General features: G+C 62.7%; 3 protein-coding genes across 13 annotated transcripts; 2 read left to right on the top strand and 1 right to left on the bottom strand.

Annotated features, from left to right (window-relative positions):
• Window positions 1–342: 342 nt before the first annotated feature.
• ZNF335 (zinc finger protein 335) lies at window positions 343–11,303 on the top strand. Of its 11 annotated transcripts, XM_049816750.1 has the most exons (28): window positions 343–415; window positions 820–1,051; window positions 1,409–1,682; window positions 2,111–2,188; window positions 2,436–2,765; window positions 2,911–3,045; window positions 3,127–3,285; window positions 3,403–3,646; window positions 3,766–3,943; window positions 4,027–4,139; window positions 4,326–4,344; window positions 4,552–4,668; window positions 4,757–4,833; window positions 4,952–5,112; window positions 5,251–5,480; window positions 5,561–5,669; window positions 6,309–6,403; window positions 6,572–6,852; window positions 6,954–7,095; window positions 7,167–7,556; window positions 7,648–7,790; window positions 8,136–8,275; window positions 8,803–8,906; window positions 9,042–9,119; window positions 9,300–9,383; window positions 9,557–9,622; window positions 9,825–9,906; window positions 10,486–10,722. In XM_049816750.1, exons 2-28 carry the CDS (start codon window positions 851–853, stop codon window positions 10,602–10,604), a joined length of 4,149 nt encoding a protein of 1,382 aa, XP_049672707.1. In that variant the 5' UTR covers window positions 343–415; window positions 820–850; the 3' UTR covers window positions 10,605–10,722. The 11 variants fall into 11 exon arrangements, with proteins under 11 accessions (XP_049672707.1, XP_049672697.1, XP_049672705.1 ...); XM_049816740.1 differs by lacking the exon at window positions 9,825–9,906 and having other exon boundaries at window positions 3,403–3,661; window positions 10,486–11,303; XM_049816748.1 differs by lacking the exon at window positions 343–415 and having other exon boundaries at window positions 698–1,051; window positions 3,403–3,661; window positions 10,489–10,722.
• A 2,361-nt stretch (window positions 11,304–13,664) lies between these two features.
• LOC126045498 (iroquois-class homeodomain protein IRX-1-like) lies at window positions 13,665–14,858 on the top strand. Its single transcript, XM_049816734.1, has 2 exons — window positions 13,665–13,865; window positions 14,203–14,858. Exons 1-2 carry the CDS (start codon window positions 13,695–13,697, stop codon window positions 14,680–14,682), a joined length of 651 nt encoding a protein of 216 aa, XP_049672691.1. The 5' UTR covers window positions 13,665–13,694; the 3' UTR covers window positions 14,683–14,858.
• Window positions 14,859–15,640: 782 nt separating this feature from the next.
• Window positions 15,641–17,818, bottom strand: LOC126045458 (E3 ubiquitin-protein ligase RNF182-like). The gene is made up of 2 exons (XM_049816639.1): window positions 17,661–17,818; window positions 15,641–17,188 (listed from the first exon to the last, which is right to left on the bottom strand). The coding sequence occupies exon 2, from the start codon at window positions 17,154–17,156 to the stop codon at window positions 16,431–16,433; it is 726 nt and encodes a 241-aa protein (XP_049672596.1). The 5' UTR covers window positions 17,157–17,188; window positions 17,661–17,818; the 3' UTR covers window positions 15,641–16,430.
• Window positions 17,819–20,039: the final 2,221 nt, after the last annotated feature.

Below are 20,039 nucleotides of genomic sequence, written 5' to 3'. Positions count from 1 at the left end.
GCCCCGGCCCCGGCCACTTCCGCTTCCACCTTCTCGTCACGTGACGGGCGCAACCCGGCGCGACGCCGACGCTCAGGGCCCGGGCGCCGCTTCGTGACGCAATGACGCAAGCGCGGCTCCATCTTCATGATCCCTCCGCGGAGAAAGTAGTCCCCGTCGGGGCGCCGAGGCCTCCCCCAGCCCGCGGGCGGCGGGCGGCGCCGCTCGGTGCCGGGAGGCGGAGGCGGCGGCGGCCGGAGCGAGGAGCCGCGTCCCCGCGGCGGCGAGCGCCGCGGGTGGGGCGGGCGCCGGGGTAAGTAGTTCCGGCGCGGGGCTCCGCGCGGCCGTACCGCTGCGCGGCGCGAGGGCGGGGGGGGCATGGCGGCCGCCGTGATGCCGGCTCCGGCGGAGTGGCGGAGGGGCGGCGGCAGGCCGGGTGAGGACGCGGGGCCGGCGGCCGGGCGGGCCGGGCGGCTGGGCGGCGGGTCCCCTCGCCCCGCCGCGGCGGCGGCGGCGGCTTTTCCCCCGCCCCGGCGCACCGGGGCCGCCCCGCCGTGTGCGCGCGCGCGGAGGCGGCGGGGGGGGGGGGGACCCCGCGGCAAAGATGGCGGCCGGGGGCCGGGCAGGGCCGCGGGGCATGACGGGACCGGAGCCGCCGGGCGGGCGACGGGGCCCCGCGCCAGGGCGGCCGGGACACCCCCCCGTTGCCCCTGGGCATGGGGCCGCGGCGGCTCCGGTCTCTCCGCGGGTGCCCCCAGGGGCGGCCCGGGACCTCCCCGGGGCCGCCCGGGGCGGCGGGCCGCGGCCCTGACGGCAGCGGCGGCGGCCTCCCCCCCTCAGGTCGAGCCTAGGTGGCCCCGGCAGGGCGGGCATGGAGGAGAATGCGGTGGAGAGCAGCAGCGACGCGGCCCCGCAGGCGGCGCGGGAGGAGCCCTCCGAGAGCGGCCTGGGCGTCGGGACCTCGGAGGCCGTGTCGGCTGACAGCAGCGACGCCGCCTCGGCCCCCGGACCTCTCTCCCGAGCGGACGACTCCGGCGTGGGCCAGAGCTCCGACAGCAGCGGGGTCTCCTTGGTAGGAGCTAATGGGGAAGGTGGGGCGGCCCTGGTTCCCGAGGGCGTCTCTAGACGTTTCTGCCAAACTCTGCTTCGGGAGCCAGCCCGGCAGGTGCTGTTACACTACCAGTTGGGTGTCTGCTTGCAGGGCTGAGGAGGAGAACTCTCCTCGGTAGCGACAGCAGCCCTGGAGGTCCGGGGTCCTTGGCAATACCAAAGGAATGGCTCTGATGCCTTTCCTGGCAGTTTTGCAGGGATGCACCGGTGTCGTTGGCATGTGCTGGCTCCCCCAAGGGCCTGGCTTGGCAAAGGTTTCTCAGCTGAGCTCTCCTGGCCTCTTTTTTTTTTTTTTTTTTTTCTTTTTTTCCCCCACCAGGAAGAGGTGTCAGAGAGCAGCTCCAGCACGGATGCCATTCCTCGGATTTACCTGCCAGATTCATCCTCCATCGCCCCGTCCACCTTGGTCTCCAGTGTCTCCACTGTGAGCCAGTCCATCATGGTGTCGGAGTCCCCACAAGTCCTGGTCCACTCCAGCGTCATCACTGACGGGGCCACAATCGTGTCAGACTCCACCGCGTCTACTTCCTCGGACCTAGGCTCTGCCATCGACAAAATCATCGAGTCCACAATTGGGCCTGACATTATCCAGAGTGAGTGCGTGCTCCCAGCTGCTTGCACGTGTGGCTGACCAGCCCACTCTCCCTCTGGGGTGCCCCGCGTGCAAACAGCTCAGGGGGCTGGGGCTAGGGAAGGGAGCTGCTGCTGTGCCAGACCTTGGGAGGTGAGGGGGAAATACGTACATGCATACGTATGCATCTCAGTCAGCAGGGGTTTACTCTTCTTGCCTTGCTGCAGCAGCTGGAGGGTTTGACAAGGAGCTCGTGGCTGCCGGACAGTCCTCCGTGTCCGGCTGCTCCTTCAGCCACAGTGCCAGCAGCCTGGGGCAGGCTCTGTCCCTGGAGCCAGACCTTCCTTGCTCCTTCCCATTTATGTCTGAAGCTGGGAGAGCCCCAGTGAGCCCATGGCTCTACAGCCCTCACATCTGGCAGTTACCACTCTGCTCTCCTCTTCCTCCCAGGCTGCATCGCTGTGACCAGCGCAGAGGATGGTGGGGCAGAGACTACGCAGTACCTTATTCTGCAGGGGCCCGATGATGGTAAGCGTATGCTCTGGGGTGTCCTGCGGTGGCTACCTCTGCCCCTGAGCCTTTTCAGTGAGGGTGAGGCCTGGAGCGGGTATCCCAGGTGCATCGGCCACAGTCCCTGTACCAGAGTTCCTGGGGATGTGCTGACTGTTGGGGGCTTGTTACTGAGCTCATGTTCAGCCCTGTGCCCCAGGGGTGGGTGCAGCCTTGGATGCATGTGAGGGTCTGCTCCTTGGCTGAGCTGATTTTGGTGTTTCAGGTGCCCCCATGGTGTCCCAGATGGCTACTTCTGCTCTGGCCAATAGCTTGGCGATAGAAGCTGTTGCTGATGGACCTACCTCCACATGCCTTGACCAGCCCGGTCCTTCAGACCCTTCTGAACAGTTGGAAGTGCTGGAGCTGCCCACGCAGCCAGATCAGGCCCGAGAGGTGGATGGTGGGGAGGAGCTGGACCAGCCGGACATGGAGACCCTGGAAGAGATGATGGAGGTGGTGGTGGTGCAGCAGTTCAAGTGCAAGATGTGTCAGTACAAGAGCGTCTCCAAGAAAACGCTAATTAACCACATGAAAGAGCGGCACTTCCAGCCAGGTGTGTGCTAAGGGTTGAGGAAAATTTATCTTACTGCGGACAGACTCTGCTCTCTTTGGGGAAGAAAAGGTGGGGAGTATGAGTATAAGGACCTGTTCAACTATATAGTCTAGTTAAAGAGTTTTCATTCTGTTCTCTGTGGCAGTGGGTTCAGCTCTAGCTTTGAAGAAGGGACGTTCACGAAAGGGGGGGTCTGCTCCAAAGACTGCAGAGGAGGAGGTCCCAGAAGAAGAAGAGGAGGATGATATCATGGATGCTGGTGCTATTGATGACCCTGAAGGTAGGAGTTGTCCTCCCCACATCTTACATAGCTTAGTCTTTTCCCAGTCTCTGTCTGACAATTTGGGCTACTTACCTCCAGAGGATAGTGACTATAACCCAGCTGAGGATGAGCCCCGTGGGCGACAGCCCAAGTACAGCCGCACTGTCCCCACATCCAGCGAGGAGAGGCCACGTCGACGCCCGGGGAGACCCCGCAAGTTTCCACGTCTGGAGGACATGCCCCAGGATGTGCCTGAAGGTGAAGGAAGTGGGAGGCAGCAGCCCCATGCTGGGCTGGAGCAGGGAGCTGTAGATGAGCTCCCAGGAGCCTGCCAGAAGGGTGTGTGACAGAGCTGTGTTGCGTTTTGTTGAGTAGGAGGGGAGGTGGAGCCCTTGGTGACATCCCAAAGCACACCGAGCCGTGAGCTGCAGAACTCGGAAGCAGCCAGTTCCTCTGGCTTGGAGAACGGGACCAGCGAGAGCCTGGCCGAGCCCAGCATCAGCCAGTCTGATTCCGAGAACAAGGACCCTTCCTCCAACACCGGCCCTGAGGATGCAGACGTCATCCCCAGGAGGCGAGGGCGGCCCTCCCGCCGCTTCCTGGGCAAGAAATACCGCAAGTACATGGGGCGCAGGTGAGGGGTGTGTGTTGAGCCGGCGCTGGGCCCTCTGGCCTGTGCCCAGGGCCGGTCCAGCCCGTTTGCCACCACAGCTCTGAGCCCCGATCCTGTTTCCGCAGGTACTACTACAAGTCACCCAAGCCCCTGATGAGGCCCTACCTGTGTCGGATCTGTGGCTCACGTTTCCTCACGCACGATGATCTGCGTTTCCATGTCAACTCGCACGAGGCCAATGACCCGCAGCTCTTCAAGTGTCTTCAGTGCAGTTACCGCTCCCGGCGCTGGTCCTCCCTCAAGGTGAGCACTGTCTGTCCCGCTTTTGTACCCGTGAGGGTGGCTGGTAGCCCCAGGTCTCACGGCCCCCACTATTCTTCTCACAGGAACACATGTTCAACCATGTGGGCAGCAAACCCTACAAGTGCGAGGAGTGCAATTACACCAGCGTGTACAAGAAGGATGTCATCCGGCACTCCACAGTGCACAGCCGGGATAGGTAAGGGAGGTACAGCGTGGCTGAATGACACTAACACTGTTCTTCCTGCCTTGGGAGGGCAGCCATGGCTGCCCCTTCCCCTGACCTCTGGCCCTTTCCAAAACAGGCAGTTTTGGTGTCTGGGTACAAGGGAGCTCAGACTTGGGATGTGGCTGACATGAGGGGGTTTTCTTCTTTCTTTTTCAGGAAGAAGAGAGCTGATCCGGTGAGTTTGGGTACCCTGTTGTCTTGTCTCTCAGCACTGTTATATAGGAAGAGGCATGTCTGGTTTTTCCGCAAATTCTTGGTGCCTTGTTGAAGGCAGTGTTTCTGGATCACCTGAGGAAAGGCAGCCCAGGTCCTGCAGTGGGGAGAGGGTAAGGAAACTGATGAGCCCCTCCCATGTGAGCTTATCTTCGTGCTCTCCCTCCAGCCACCAAAGCTGAACTCCTTCCCATGCCCCGTATGCAACCGTATCTACCCCATGCAGAAGAGGCTTACCCAGCACATGAAGACACACAGCACGGAGAAACCCCACATGTGTGACAAGGTGAGGGGCGGGACGCAGCCTGGGGAAGGGCTGGCGATGAGTGAGGCTGGACAGGAGGTGAATGCTGCTTTGCTTTGTTTCACTGCAGTGCGGAAAGTCCTTTAAGAAGCGCTACACCTTCAAGATGCACCTGCTGACGCACATCCAGGCGATTGCCAACCGCAGGTAGGAGCCTGGCAACAGCCTGTGGCATGCCCTGGTAGAGCCTGTGTCCTGGCTTCCCCTCACAGGGGAGGACAGAAGGTCCCTGCTGCCTGTGTGACAGGCGGCTTTGTGCTGGCAGGTTCAAGTGTGAGTTCTGTGACTATGTCTGCGAGGACAAAAAGGTCCTGCTGAATCACCAGCTGTCGCACATGAACGACAAGCCCTACAAGTGCAGCTTCTGCAAGTACTCCACCTTCCGGGAGGACTTCCTGGTGTCGCACATGGCTGTCAAGCACACAGGTGAGAGGAGCTGCCTGCCTGTCCCATGCGCCAATGTCCTACACCCCCTGCTTCTCCAGGAGGCAGTCAGAGCCTGTCTGCTCTCCCTGCCGTCCCTCAGGGAACTGCTGCTTAACTCCCACCTCCTGTGTCCCACAGGAGGGAAGCCATTTGCTTGCGAGTTCTGTCACTTCACCACCAAGCACAAGAAGAACCTGCGCCTCCACGTGCACTGCCGCCATCCTGACTCCTTTGAGGAGTGGGCACAGAGGCACCCCGAGGAGCCGCCCTGCCGCCGCCGCCCCTTCTTCACCCTACAGCAGATCGAGGAGCTGAAGCAGCAGCACAGCCAGGTGCAGGCCCCAGCTGAGCCAGAGGCAAGTCCACCGGTGAGTGCCGTTGCCTGCACCCCAGCTCCTCCTGGTGCTCACTGGCTCCGACCGCGCTGTCAGCTCTCTCTCTTACACAGGCACCTCTTGGCCCTGTCACCTACCACGCGGTCCAGACTGTCCCAGGAGCAGAGCCCCCCATCCTCTCGCAGGATTCCCTGGGAGGGGCCACCATCATTTACGAACAAGGTGAGTCAGGTCCCAGCAAAGAGAGGGCATGGGGAGGAGGTGAGCCAGCGCGTGCCTGACTGTCATGGTTTAACCCCAGCCAGTAACTAAACACCATGCAGCCACTCACTCACTCCATGCCCCCTTCCCCCAGTGGAGAGGAAAAAAAAGTAAAACTCGTAGGTTGAGATAAGAACAGTTTAATAGAACATAAAAGAATAAAATAATAATGATCATAATAACAAAAATAAAATAATAATAATAGGATTGGAATATACAAGTGATGCAGAATGCAATTGCCCACCACCCGCTGACCAACACCCAGTTAGTTCCCAAGTAGTGATTCCCTCCACCCCCAGGTTATATACTGGGCATGACGTCACATGTAATGGAGTACCCCATTAGCCAGTTTGGGTCAGCTGTCCTGGCTGTGTCCCCTCCCAACTTCTTGTGCCCCTCCAGCCTTCTTGCTGGCTGGGCATGAGAAGCTGAAAAATCCTTGACTTTAGACTAAACGTTACTTAACAACAACTGAAAACATCAGTGTGTTTGGTATTGATATACCAAACTCAAAATATGGCACTATACCAGCTACTAGGAAGACAAGTAGCTCTCCCAGCCAAAACCAGGACACTGACCCTCCCCTTCTGACCCTGACAGATGTGGCTGGATCAGCAGAACTGGCCACACAGACCGCCCTGGATCTCCTGCTGAACATGAGCACTCAGCGGGAGCTGGCCACGGGCTCGCTGCAGGTGAGGAGGCCTGAGGGGGTTGGGGGGGGGGGGGCGGGTACTGTGCCTGCCAGGAGGTGGCAGCGGGGGAGGCTTCCCAGCCCTCCACAGTCTTTCCACAGTGCCTAGCCCTGTTCCACTTCAGGGGTGTCTTGCCTTCCTCTGGCTGAGCTGCTGTCCCCTCTGCAGGTGGCAGTGGTGAAGCCAGGTGACTCAGGAGAGGCGCAGGCCCCCTGTGAGCCACAGGCACAGGAGGAGGGGGCAGAGACTGAGGAGGAGCAGCAGCAGCAGAAGTTGGTGACGCTGCACATGGCAGAGCCTGGGGAGACGCTGGTGCAGGAGTCTTACGAGGAGGCGACCTTGGGTGGCTCAGAACTACAGCAGATCACTATCCCCTTTGGCGGGACGACAGAGTACAGCATCATCACACCCATCAGTGAGGAGGTTCAGGCTCCAGGCACGCTGTACAGGTCAGCTGTATGAGAGGAGTGGGGAGATTTCTGACCTCAAATGAGGAGGCTTTAGTGGTGAGGTGGACGAGGCAGATCCTCCCTGACCCTGTCCTCTCCAGCAGTGAAGAGGAGAGCCCTGCGGAGACCTCCCACGCGGTTGTGGTGAGTGAAGCTGTGATGACAGAGGAGGCTCTGAAGGAGCATAACAATCACTATATCATGTCGTCCGGCATTCCAGGGAGCCAGTTCCATCACATTGAGGTAAGTAGCTGAGCTTTCTCCCCGTCTTGGGCAGCAGTGTGAGCAGGTGTGACTGGGTGTTTCTCTCTCAGCCCCTCAGCGGGGACGCTGCCTTTTCCTCGCCTGCGGAGGGCCAGGAGGCACAGCCTGCCAGCGTCAAGTGGCCCCTGGTGCAGTGTGTCACCAGGCAGCTCCAGAAGGACTCGTCTTTATCTCCAGCCTCCGAGGGACAGGAATTCTCATCCCCAAAGGTCAAGTGGCCTGCACTCCAAGGCATGGCCAAGAAGCTCTCATGCAAGGTTTCCACAGCCAAGAAGCTCTCGTGCAAGATTTCCACAGCCAAAAAGTTTTCATGCAAGATTTGCACAGCCATGTTCACAGGGAGAGCGGAAATGGAGAGTCACAAGAGAGCCCACATTGGGCCCAGCACCTTCAAGTGTCCTGACTGTCCATTCACTGCAGCCCTCTGGCCAGAGGTTCGGGTAGGTTCCCTGGCACAGAGCAGCCCTGGGAACAAGAAACGTTTGGAGAAATGGGGGCTTTCTGACCCTGCGCTTCTCCTTCTGCCCGCAGAGCCACATGGTGCAGCATGCCAGCCTTCGGCCACACAAGTGCACCCACTGCAGCTTTGCCTCCAAGAACAAGAAGGACCTGCGCAGGCACATGCTGACGCACACCAACGAGAAACCCTTTGCCTGCCAGATCTGTGGGCAGAGGTGAGTGAAGCTTGCTAGGTTGTGGCTGCATCAAGAGATCCTGTAGAGCTCTTTAAGGCTCAAGAGGAGATAGGATATTGGCAAAGAGCTGGCTGTGCTGGCCCTACCCCGGGAGCAGTCCCCTGTTAGAGGTGGGGATTCCTGCTGCAGGTGGACCCAGCTTTGTCTCCAAGGAACTTCTGCATGGGGAGGTTCAGTACTTGGGCCTGACGGAGGTGTTTTGGGAGCGGGGATGGGCCGTGTTCTAGGATGTGCTTGTGGTGCTCGTGGCCTCGGTCTCTGCAGAGAGCACAGAGGCCCTGCGCTGCCTGTGGTGAACTCCACCTCACTCTGTTCCTTCTGTAGGTTCAACCGTAATGGGCACCTCAAGTTCCACATGCAGCGTTTGCACAGCTCGGAGGGGAAAAGGCCAGGGGGGCCTGCAGCCGCTGCTCAGCAGACCATCATCCTGAACAGTGATGAGGACACGCTGGCCACCCTGCAGAGTAAGATGTGTCCTTGTGACTAGGGGTGGTTTGTGGGTTTCCTGTGGCCAGAGCCCTGTGCGGGGATTCACCCAGCTTGGGGGATGAGCAGGGCTGAGATGGGTCAGGGCCAGGAGATTCCTGCTGAGGATTAGGATTGCCAATGGTGGCAGGACTTGGTGGGTGCAAAGATAAGGGGACTGGGTGAAGGGGGCACTCCCGATGAGGTGCTGACTGTTGTGGTTCTGTGCAGAACTAGGGGTCCAGTGTTTGCTCCAAGCAGGTCCCAATAGATCAGTACGTTGCAGGAGCAGTGGTGCTGTGAGCAGCTCATGGCTGAAATGGGAAGCGGAATTCACAGTCTGATGTGGAGGTTGTGTTTTGCCCACAGTGACCTCTGGTTTCCTTCATGTTGGGAGAGTTTGGTTTAGTTTCTGACCTTCTGTGAGCAGAGCTGAGACTGTCCTGTGCTCCTTGTTGGGGTGGGCACCTGGCAGGGGCCGGCCGCAGCCCCAACAGTATCCGCATTGGCTTTCTCTGCATTCCAGCGGCTCTGCAGTCTGGCCAGGCAGTGCTGGCTCCTGAGCGGCTGCAGCAGGCTCTGGGGCAGGAGCACATCATTGTCGCACAGGAGCAGAGCGTCGCAAGCCAGGTGAGTTGGGCCCGTCGGTCTCATCCTCCCACCCTGTGTGGCTGCTCCCCACGAGTTGCGTGGGTTCCCTCCTCTCAGAGGGCTTGTGGTCAGGCCCACCCCCACTGACAGCACTGGGCGCTTGCTGACCTGCAGGAGGAGGCTACTTACATCCAGGAGATCACAACTGCCGATGGACAGACAGTACAGCACTTAGTGACCTCTGACAACCAGGTGAGGGAGAAGCATCTCCCAAAACCCAAAAGGTTCTGTGCAGCTGGAGCAGGGAGAGCTGGGGGCAGTGGGGAGAGGCGGGGTGGAAACAGGCACAGAAGCCAGTCAAGAACCAGCCCTGTTGTGGTGTAGGGGATGGGCAGCGGTGATGTTTTTGGGTCTGAATCCCTGTGTTTGCAGGTTCAGTACATCATTGCCCAGGATGGCGTACAGCACTTGCTTCCCCATGAGTATGTTGTTGTCCCAGAAGGACATCACATCCAGGTAAGCTTCAGGCTGTCTGCTCCCTTTGCGTGGTGGATGGGGCTCATGAGGGTGCCGTGTGTGGGGCTGGGCTTCCTGTGCCCTGTGGCTTGCTCTGTTCAAGTCACAGCTTTGTTCGGAGGCAGGGACGCCCACTAGCCCTGACACAGCCTCACTGCAGCTCTTGTCCCCAGGTACAGGATGGTCAGATCACCCACATCCAGTACGAGCAGGGCAGCCAGTTCCTCCAGGAGCCGCAGGTAAAGGGCCAGACACAGTGGTTGGAGCTGATGGGACTGCCATGAGATGGGCTCTGAGCAAATGGGTGGAGATGGAGGGAGGGAGGGATGTGAAATAGAAGGTACATGCGGGTTGGTGATTTGCTGCAGCAACTGTGGCCAGAGCAGCACTCCAGGAGGGACCCTGCCCCTCCCAGACTCTCCTGTTCTCTCCTCCATGCAGATCCAGTACATGCCTGTCTCACCTGAGCAGCAGCTTGTCACCCAGGCACAGCTGGAGGCAGCTGCACACTCGGCAGTCTCAGGTAGGACCAGGGCCCCAGGGCTGAGCTCTGGCATAGCTCTGGCAGTCCTGTCTCCCTCCGGGTCTCAGGGTGCCAGTCCTGCTGGGCAGTTTGCAATGCCTGTAAGCAGCCACTGAGATACCATGGTCTCAGCCCAGCTCTGCCTGCAGAGGCTGCTCGTTTGCTGTAGCCAGCAAGGCAGCTGCGCAGGAGTCCTTGGCAGAAGGTCTGGGGGTGGCGAGGCTAGGTTGCCACCTTACTGCCTGCCACCCTGTAATTCTGGGAAGGGGCGAGCCTTGGTGTCTGAGGGGAGATCTTCGCTGGTCCCAGGACATCCATTCTGGAATAGTATCAGCTCCCTTCCCTCGGACATGAGTTGCTGTGCTGGGAGTTGCAGCAGCTTCCACAGGGTGGAGACACCCTGACGTGTTTGCAGAGTTAATGGGAGCTAAGCTACCTGCTGAAGCCCGGCACAAGGCATGGTGGCCCTTGTGCTCTTGTACTCCTGCCCGTTCCCCACGGAGGGGGGCCCTGCGCAGCTGCCTGCTCTTTCCCGCCCTTGGACACGAGGAGACACTGACCCCCCCCTCTCCTCTGCAGCAGTGGCTGATGCTGCGATGGCCCAGGCGCAGGGTGTGTTCACTGCTGAGGCGACGGCCGAGCAGATCCAGCAGCTGCAGCAGGGGATCCACTATGACGTCATCACGCTGGCGGACTAGCACCGGGGCCGGGCCCGGCTGGCGCTGGGACATCCGTGCTGAGCAGGACAGCTGTATCGGGCAGGAGCCTCCTCAGCCAGCAGTTGCCTTATTGCTTCGGGGCTACGAGGGACGTGTCTGAGCATGCCACGGCCGGGGCATGCTGCCGCTTGGCCGTGTGCCATGAGGGTCCTGTGCATCCTCTCCGGCACAGGCAGCTGTCTCCAGCAGAGACTGCCCTGCAGCTGAGGCGCTGAGGCAGGCTGCGCAGTGGCAGCGCTCTCATGTGGACGGTCTCTTTGCCTGTTGCACTTGATGGTCTGAAATCCCTTTTCCTGAATCATGTCTGTGTGGGCCAAACTCGGATCGACGTCTGCCTAGCACGCAAGGATCCTGGGAGAGAGCGCAGCCGCACAGTACGGTACGAGAGGTGTGTGTGCAGCCGCAGCCATGTGCTCCCCGCTCTGCAGCTGTGGGGTGTGCGGTCCTGGCATGAGGGCAGCCGTCCCTCCCTTGGCTTCTCCGGCCTGCGGGCAGGCAGCAGTAGGGCTTTGGACTGGAGGAACCCAGGGTAGGAAGGAGCATAGGCGGAAGATGTTTTATTTTTCTTCTGAAGAGGGATGGACTCTGGAGTTGGTTTGTAGGTGGTTGTGGGAGGGGATCGATTCTGACATTCTCAAGCTTTGACTATGCTTATGAATAAAAAGGGATTGAAACCTGCGTATGCATCTGCCTGCAGCATCTGTGGTCCTACACCTAGCCAGCTGGGCCGGGGAGGCCCAGCCTTCCCTCTGCCTCCTCCAGGACTGGGCCACAGGGATCCCAGAGCCTGGCACTGGGGCCGGGCAGGTTGCTGCTGGCAGATGCGGCTGCCCTCTGCTATTGGCTTCCTCCTGCCTGAGTGACCTTGACTCCTGGGAAGTGAGCCGGGCAGCTGGTACAGTGGTGGGCTTGGGGCTGGAGTCATGAAATTAATCGAGTGGTAAACAGCCTAAATCCCGTGTAACTCTGTCCCAAACTACACACACTGCCCCTCCCTGAGCGGATTGTCTGGAAGTATTTACATGTGATTATAACAGCTAATCTCAGAGTTTTAGTTCTATGCTTTTGCATTAAACTGATTATCTGCGGAGGGGAAAAAGACCTAGAACCACCCAACTCCAGCAAGAGCTTCTGTGAGGCTGGAGCCCCATAGCTGCGGGACTGGTGCAGAGTGATCACTGGGCTCTCGGCCGCACTCCCCCTCCGGCTCATGCAGAGGACAGGGACCTCACTAGACCTTGTATGGGGAACACAGAGCCTGCTCTGCCCAAAATGACAGCAGCAGCCTCCTGGCCCCGCCTGCTGGGGGTGCCCACTGGCTCCAGGGAGCCCACTGCTTGTCCCCTGCCTCAGGGTTGCAGGTAGCAGCCTGCCTGGGCACTGGGGCTGCTGTGGACTGGACCCCTTGACCTGCCTAGCTGGGGGAGTGGGGAGTGGGTGGCCCCGTACTTCCCCTGGGCAAGCAGCATCGGCTGCAGTTGGTTGTGGCTCTGTCCTGGCTGTGGCTGTATTCCGCTACCTTCACGTCTGCCTGCTGCCTTGTCCATGCCCAGTTGTGCCGGCATGCGGCTGTGCTTGTCTGGCCGTGGCTCGGTCAGCATCCAGCTGTGTCCATCCGCCACATCGATGGCTGGCCGTGGCCCTCCCTCTCCAGCTGTGCTGCGCAGGGTTAAGGCACGCCGCAGCAATCCGCAGGCGCTTTCCTAGATTACTGCCCCATTATCTAATAAAGCGGATCTGCGGTGCTGCCGCGGCACTGATTAGGGCTCAGGAGTCCTGTGGGGACAAGGTTACGGGGCTGCTGCAGGGTCATGGCCAGGGCTGGTGCCATCCAGCCCTGCCATCCCCTCCTGGCTGGTGGCTTCCACGCCTGGGGCTGACAAGAGCACAGGACCAACCCGAGGTAGGGTTGGGTTTGGGATGGATGGGATCAGAGCTCCTGGCCGCTGCACACGGGGAGCTCCGGGTGCTGCTGGGGCTCTGGCCATGGGGCACAGTGGGGCTGTGGGAGCTCGGGGCCCCTCAGCACTGGCACCTCGGCCCTGGGACCTTCTGCTATCACTGGGGACCTGCAGGGAGCCTGGACACGCGTCAGGGCTCATTAGTACCAGTGACCTTCCTCTTCCCGTCCCCGGCCAGCGCTAAGCGGGTTTGTTACATATTTAATATCTTGAGAGTGTTATTAGTCGGTATTTAATGATGGATACAACCTGTGGGATAATCCCAGTCTGAGCGGGAGGCAGAGCAGCAGGAGCCGGGCGGCTCAGGGGGTCGTGGGCTGTTGGGTCCCCTTGTGCAGCTGCCCACCGCTGCCCTGCCTGCCCCTGCTCTGTCAGCAGGCAGGAATGCCCCGGTGCCTGCAGGGCTGAGTGCCCACCCAGGCAAAGGGTCCCTGGGGCTGCGGGGCCCCTTGCCCTTCATCCACCTGGAGCGGGGAATCCAGCTGCAGACATGGCGGCACTGGGGCTTGGGCGAGGACCTGGCCAAGCCAGAGGAGGAGCAGACTCCAGGGCAGCACCTCGCACAGCTCAAGCCCTACTGGGCCGTGCAAAGGTTTTCCTGCTGGCCTCTGGCCCTATGACCCGGCCTGCTGTGGCACGGGGGGCTCTGCCAAACCCTGCCCTGGGGCCAGGTCAGGGCTGGGGCCAAGAACGGGGACTGACGGTTCTTGGCACCATGATAAAGCCCTGGCTGTGCTGTGTCCCATGTGTGTCCCCATGTGCACTGCATCCCTGTGGCCATGGGGCTCACATGGGCCCCCGTGCACCAGCCCTGGTGCCACTGCACCCCATCCCTGTGGGCTGTGCTGGGGCCACGTAGGGTTGGGGGGCCAGCGGGGGGTCCTGGTGTGCGGTCCTGGCCACATCCTGGCTGGTGGTAGGCAGGCAGGGAGGATGCTCCATGCCAGTCCGTGCCCGACACTAGCTGGGGAGGGGGAGGAATCAGCTGCCCCAGATCCCTGCTGCCACTCTCGTGGGTGCTAATACCCCCTAATCAGCTGTCAGTCACCGCAGACCCCGGCAGCTATAAAACACCCGGGAGCAGCTCCCCGGCTCCTCTCCCTGCAGCATGGCAGCTCCTCAGGGCGAGGGGAGTCCAGGCCGAGAGCTGGGGGGCTGCGGGGTGCCGTGGGGGGCCCTGCAAGGACCCCCCCAAGCCCTACTGCCCTGCCCATGCCCCTGCCCCGTGCTGGCCAGCTACAGCCTGCTGCCGCCCCCCCTAAGCTTCCTGGCGCCCTCGGTAAGTGCCGCATGGCAGCTCGTGGGGGCTGGAACGTGGGACACCCCCCCTCTCCTGGGACCGGGCTGGGCCTGTGTGGGGTGGTTCGGGTCGGGGCTGGGGAGCTGCTGTCCTGGGCCCCCTGCACTCCCCCAACATCCCTCTGCACCGTCCTGCACCTCGGCTATTTGGAGTGCTCAGTGCTGGGCACGGGAGAGGGCAAGGATGGGCAGGACCCAGCTCTGCCCTCTCCCATGACATGCACGAAGGGCTGAGCCCCCATATCCCCCAGCCCCTCTCCTCTGGCTGCAGGTGCCCCCCACCCCGTCCTGCCCTGACACCCCTCTGCCCCCTCCAGGTCTCACCAGCCTACGAGGTGCCGCTAGGGCTGCCCACGGAGCCGGGGCGGGTGAAGGTGGCGGCGAGGGAGAGCACCGGAGCGCTGAAGGCCTGGCTGGCACGGCACCCCAGGAACCCCTACCCCAGCAAGGGGGAGAAGGTGATGCTGGCCGTGGTCAGCCGGATGAGCCTCACCCAAGTCTCCACGTGGTTTGCCAATGCCCGCCGGCGCCTCAAGAAGGAGAATAAGGCTGGCTGGGCACTGCGCGGTGCCTCGGACGGCGAGGACAGCGAGGGCGAGGGCACCCCGCCAAGTGCCCCCTCTGGCCCCAGCCCCATGCGGGACGGGTGCAGGGGCAGCCCTGAGCGGGGTTCAGGCCCTGGGCAGGGCAAGCAGCCCCAAAAACCCAAGATCTGGAGCGTGGCAGCGATGCTGGCATCTGCCCCCACTGAGAGTGGGTGCCCCCCGGGGGTGCCGGCGGTGCTGGAGCAGGGGTAGGGCTGGGGCTGTCATGCTCTGACCCCAGGGGTCAGGTGGGGGCTGTGGCTGTGGGGAGGGGACAGCCCCATGGCTGGGCAGGGCAGGACAGACAGCCACGGGATTCGGCACCTGCCCAGACGAGGAGAGCAGGAGGTGTGGGCAGGGAGGGACATGGAGCACTAATAAATGTGACTGTCTTGGGCCTCCTGGCGTTGCCTGTCTGCGGGGGGGATGCCAGGGCGGATGCCGGTGGGGATGCAGTGGTGTCAGCGGGGATGCTGGCAGGGATGCGGGCATCTGCACTGCCAGTGTTGCTGCGGGCAGCTCCACTACTCCCAGGGAGCAGCACAGAGCCTGCCCCAAGCCCCTCGGGCTGCCCCTTGCCCAGCCCCATCTGCCCGATGACAACATGCCCATGCCACCCGAAGTGGGACCCTCCTGCACACCCAGCCAGGCTGCGGGGGTTCACCAGCCCCACCACCGGCTGTGGTCCCCAAGGGGGATCCCCCTGTTCGGCAGAGGAAGAGCTGCAGCATTTCCAGGTGATTTGGTTCCTTCTTGACACCTCCTCCCCTTTCCCCTTCCTGGACATCCACGGTCATGTGTGGGGTGGGCTCACATGTGGGGTGCAGGGCTGGGATGGCCGTCACAGCGCTGTGCCATGGGGTGGCACAGGGAGGGACACGGACACACATTGACGGGGACCCGCAGGAGGACATCGCACACGAGGGCCGTGGGAAGGAGCGGCAGCGCCCATCCGCTCACTGAACAGGACATCGGCTGCCGGGTCTGGGCTCAGACCTGCTGGGCTCCCCCCCGTCCCCTGGGGTCGGGCTCCTGCAGGTGGCTCTGCACAGCCCCAGGGTGACAAGAGGGGCCAGGGGAGCTGGCTGGGGAGGGGAGAGCGGACCAGGAGTCCCGGGAATGCAGGGACACGGGGCAGAGCTGTATGCCAGCTTTTAATGTTCCGAAGAACTAGGAAACAGAAATCAAAAATAGACTTTGCTCTTCTTGATAAAAGTAATAAAATGGTTAGCGGTGTTAAATTAATCCTTACAAAACAAAACCCAAGGAGGTTAAATAAAGCCCGGAGGCTCCGCGTAAAAACCACAACGACTACAAAACAGCTGCAAAGACGTCTTTACACACCAAAGAAACTCCTCTTCTCCGCTCCTCCCCTATACACAGCGTCGGCAAACACGGGACTCACACATGTGGGAAAGAAACACGGATGCGATGGGAGCAGCCCTGCAAGGAGCACGGGCGCCACGGACAGAACTATTTACACTATGGACACGGAGCTGTGCTGGTGCCAGTCCAGCTGCAGGAGCCCCCGGGCTCTGCCCGTCCTTCTCCTGCCAGCGCCGGGCTGCGGCCAGCTGCCGGGGCCCCTCCAGCCACGGCGCTCAGGCGCCGAGCACTCGTGCTTCCTTAGTTGGGATTAGGGTCCCAGTTGCTGTTTTGCTCTCTGCCCAGCTCCTGCTCTTTCTCTGCTCTGGAGGAGGAGGAGGACGAGGAGCTAAGGGTCCGGCCTGAATGCTTGTAGGCTGCAATGAGCTCCTGCAGCCGCTCCAGCGTGGGCTCCCACTTGGCAAAGCCCGCACTGTTCTGCAAGGGAAGGCAACATGCGCTGAGCATCTCCCCGTAGTCCAGACAGACCTCCACGCCATGGGTCAGCTGTGGGTCGGGGAACACCCATACCCAAGGGACAACGCTCCAAGGAGCCCAAAGCCTTCCTGGCGGGCACAGGGCTCAGCCATGCAGGGTCAGGAGTGGGGGAACCCAAAGACCTCCCGGCACAGACACTGGCAGAGGCTGTAGATGATGCAGAGGAGGAGGGTGGAGGGCACGAGGCTGACCAGGACGATGCCCAGGCTGTGGTGCTCAATGAGCAGGAGGTAGATGCCGAAGGGCAGGGAGCTGAAGTAGAGGAGGCAGAGGACGCCCAGGATGAAGCGGGGGACGGCTCGCCACCCCCAAGAGCGGCACTTCTGCCCGGGGCCGTGGCAGGCCAGCGCGCCCAGGCTGGTGGGACGGTACAGCCGCACCACCTCCAGCCCGCCCAGGCCCTCCGGCGGGGCCACGTCCTCCGGCACCTCCAGGATGGTGACGACCAGGCAGTCGGGGCCGGGCGCGGGCTCCAGCACGCTGGGGCAGAGGAGGACCTCGGGAGACCGGGGGGGACCCCGCTTCTTGGCCCGCTCACGGCCCGTCAGCAGTGCCAGCGCCTCGCCGTCGTCCTGCAGCTGCTGCACGTCCCCACCGGGCACCGGGCTGTGCCGGCGGCAGAAGGGGCAGCGGAGCTGGCGGGGGGACGCATCTCCCAGCGCCACCATCTTGCGCAGGCACTTGGCACAGAGGCGGTGGCCGCAGCGGAGCAGCTTGGGTCTGCGGGCGCGGGCGTCGTAGCGGCTGTAGCAGATCTTGCACTCCAGCTCGGGGGCCGCGAGTGCCATCGGCTGAGGCCCCCGCTCTCCGTCCTGCTGGGCCATGCTCCCGGAGGGCTGGCTGGGGGCTCTCCGGGCTGGGAGGGGGGAGCGGGAAGCCGCCGTGAGCGAGGGCTCGGGGGGCAGGTTCCCGGGCCTTGCTGCACCCCACGGGCCGGGGCCGGCTCAGCCCCCCTGGGGCTCCGTGGCGGAGCGGGGCACCGGCAGCAGCCGCCTCCCCGGGCAGGCCCGGCTGTACCCACCGGCTGGTGCCCGCCAGCGCTGGGACTCGCCCCCATCCCGGCGCCCGTGCCTGGGTGGGAGGGAGACAGCTTTCCCAACGGGACCGGCTGCAGGGTGGGGGCCCGCGTCCCGGGGGCAGCTTGTCCCTCCCCCGTGCGCGGAGGTTCCCCGGGGCCTCGGGGCAGGGCTGGCTCCGGACACCGGGCTCCGCCGGCTTCAGGGACCCCCTGCCCTGCACACACACCCCCCTCCCCGCCCCCGGGCAGCGGGACCAGCAGGCTCCCAGCCCGCCCCCCCCCCCCCCCCCCCCGCCCGCCGCCGCGGTACCTGCGGTCCACGCCGGGGCTCCTGGGTGGGACGCGGCCGTGGGTCGGTCCCCGGCCCCGCGGCCCCGTCCGCGGAGGCAGGCAGGGTGCCGGCGGTGCCGTGCGCCCCATGGAGAGGCGTGGGGCGCGCTGCCCGCCACGCTGCGGAGGCAGCAGCCTTGGCGCAGGGGCTGCCGGCATCCTCCGCGGCGTTGGCCTGGCAACGCGGAGCGGGAGGCGGATGCTCGGCCGGGGCCGGGGCCGGAGCCCCGCTAGGACCGGGTCAGGCCCGTCCTGGGGGAGAGCTGGGGCAGCGGGGTCCCCCGCCCCCCCCCCCCCCCCCCCCGCCGGGCTGCAGCGGGTCGGTGCCGGGGGTCGGTGCGGCTCCCTGCAGCCCCGCTGCCCCTTCGCGCACGGGCAGCCCTGGGGATGCTCCTTCCCTGCCTGGGGAGTGCAGGCAGGGGGCCCCGGGGGAGAGGGGGGCTGCAGAGCGGGGTCCTGAGGGCCCCCCCCCCAAAGCACGGGGAGACCCTCTGCCTTTCCCGGGCCCGGGAACGGGCAGCTCCTGCTCGGCCCCAGGGAAGAGAAGTTGCTGCAGGCATGAGGTGCCCAGAGCCCAGCACATCACCCGCAGCACGGGGCATCCCGGGGCGCAGAGACATGCTCGGCACCGCCAGCATGTGCCCGGCCACCTCGCCGCACTCCTGCACCCTGGGGAGCCAGGGCTGGGGGCACACGGGGGCCGCAGCACTTGCCAGAGCCTGGCTGGGCACGGCCGAGCCCTTGTAGCATCCCTCTCCGCAGGCTGTGCCTCCTCAGCCCGTGCCAAATCCCCTGCCCCCGGCTGCAGCCCTTGCAGGGGTGTTTCCAGCAGCCCTGAGGGGCAGCAGCTGTCAGAGACCCCCCTCCCCGCTGCCCGGGGCTGAAGTCAGGTTGGCAGCACTGATTCCTTCCCAGTGCAGACAGGGAAAACCTCCCTCCTGCTGCGCTGCCAGGCAGGAAAGCAGCAGTGACTGTCCACAAAGGGCAGCAGTGCTTGCAGGGCTGACAGTGGGGACCCCACGCAGCAACAGCCAACCAACCCGGCGACATGCCTGAGCTCAGGTGCTGTGGGGGGTTTCCAGCCCCTCGTCAGTGATGAGGTCGCACCTTGCTGCCTCAGCCCCCTTGGGGCGCAGGGCAGGGTGCCTATACCAGTTAGCGAGAAAATGAGTTTTTTGCCACGCAAGGCTCTACTCCGTTCACTGAGCTCTGTGAACTTGCCAGGTAATTATTGTCCACACTCTGACGAGCGCAGTGCTGGGCTGCAGCTCCAGCCTGTGCCAGAGCAGCCACCTGGGCTAGAGCTGCCCGCAGCAGCGTTAGCGAGGGGCCTTTTGGTTCAAATCATCAAGGTTTGGCAGAGTCTGGAAGAGCTTTTATTTCAGGGGACCAGGTAACATCCAGCTCCCAGTGTGACTGCTGACCTCATCCCCCCCAGTCCTGCTCATACCCCCCACCGCTCCCAGCTGTGTCCCCCAGTTGCCCGCACCACTGCAGCCCCTCTCACAGCTCGACCCGTCCTTGGTCACCTGCCCTTGGCTTCCCCCTTTGGTACAGGCTCGGCCGGGCAGTGAGCAGTCCTGGGCACTGCAGGACAGCCACCACTGAGTGTCTCAGTAGGAAGTGTCATGTCCTGTCTTGGCACCAGGCTGATGGGGGTGCCCTGTGCCAGCCAGTCTCGCTGCCTCGAGGAGCGGGCAGCTCAGTCCGGTGAGCAGATCCTGCTCCTTGCCCTGGCCACGCACCCCTGGCCCCTCCGCCAGCTGTTGCTTTGTCCCTGCGCTCCTCCAGAGCCAGAGCCCACGGACAGCTGCTGCCGGGGCTCGGCTCCTGGCTGGGGTCCCAGCACGCTCCTGCTCAGGCGCCGTCCCCTTCACTTGTTCAAGAGAAGTGCCTGAGATGACAGCATCCACAAAACCCACAGCAGTCAACCTGACACTCCCCTTCTACCATCTCTTGCTTTGTCCAGATAAACGAAGTGTTCTAGAGAGGAAGCCACGCCACGAGGCTTCTAGGCCACCGATGTCGCTTACATCTCCACTGTGAGACCATGGCAACTACATACTTAACAAGGTAATTGGCCATCACCTGAGGGAGCAAGACAAAGGACTCGGTGAGGACAGACTGACCAAAGTGTAGGTTTGCTGACATTTCCCAGCGCTGGTGCGTCTCTGGTCACCTGCACTTCAGCAGCAGCCTGCCTTGGCTCAAAATAGCGAATAAAGGGAAAAAAAGCCTTTACAAACTGCTGCTTTCACTGCTGGAGTTCCCAACTGTCCCAAGTGTCATTAAATGATGTCAATGATCTCCTCATCTGTTGTTGAAAGCATCCCTGGAGAGCTGCGGATACTCAGAGCAG

This window comes from Accipiter gentilis, chromosome 14 (assembly GCF_929443795.1).
Source record: "Accipiter gentilis chromosome 14, bAccGen1.1, whole genome shotgun sequence".
NCBI lineage: Eukaryota > Metazoa > Chordata > Aves > Accipitriformes > Accipitridae > Astur > Astur gentilis.
Note: the sequence above shows the minus strand (reverse complement) of the source record. Positions and strands in the feature narration are given on the sequence as shown.

Excerpts from the sequence above, each read along its gene's own strand:
- LOC126045498 (XM_049816734.1), top strand. The coding sequence starts at position 13,695 with ATGGCAGCTCCTCAGGGCGAGGGGAGTCCAGGCCGAGAGCTGGGGGGC. Across the intron at positions 13,866-14,202 it reads TAAGCTTCCTGGCGCCCTCG|GTCTCACCAGCCTACGAGGT; the intron begins GTAAGTGCCGCA and ends TGCCCCCTCCAG.
- ZNF335 (XM_049816740.1), top strand. The coding sequence starts at position 851 with ATGGAGGAGAATGCGGTGGAGAGCAGCAGCGACGCGGCCCCGCAGGCG. Across the intron at positions 3,286-3,402 it reads GCCCCAGGATGTGCCTGAAG|GAGGGGAGGTGGAGCCCTTG; the intron begins GTGAAGGAAGTG and ends TTTGTTGAGTAG. Across the intron at positions 5,113-5,250 it reads CATGGCTGTCAAGCACACAG|GAGGGAAGCCATTTGCTTGC; the intron begins GTGAGAGGAGCT and ends TGTGTCCCACAG.
- LOC126045458 (XM_049816639.1), bottom strand. The coding sequence starts at position 17,156 with ATGGCCCAGCAGGACGGAGAGCGGGGGCCTCAGCCGATGGCACTCGCG.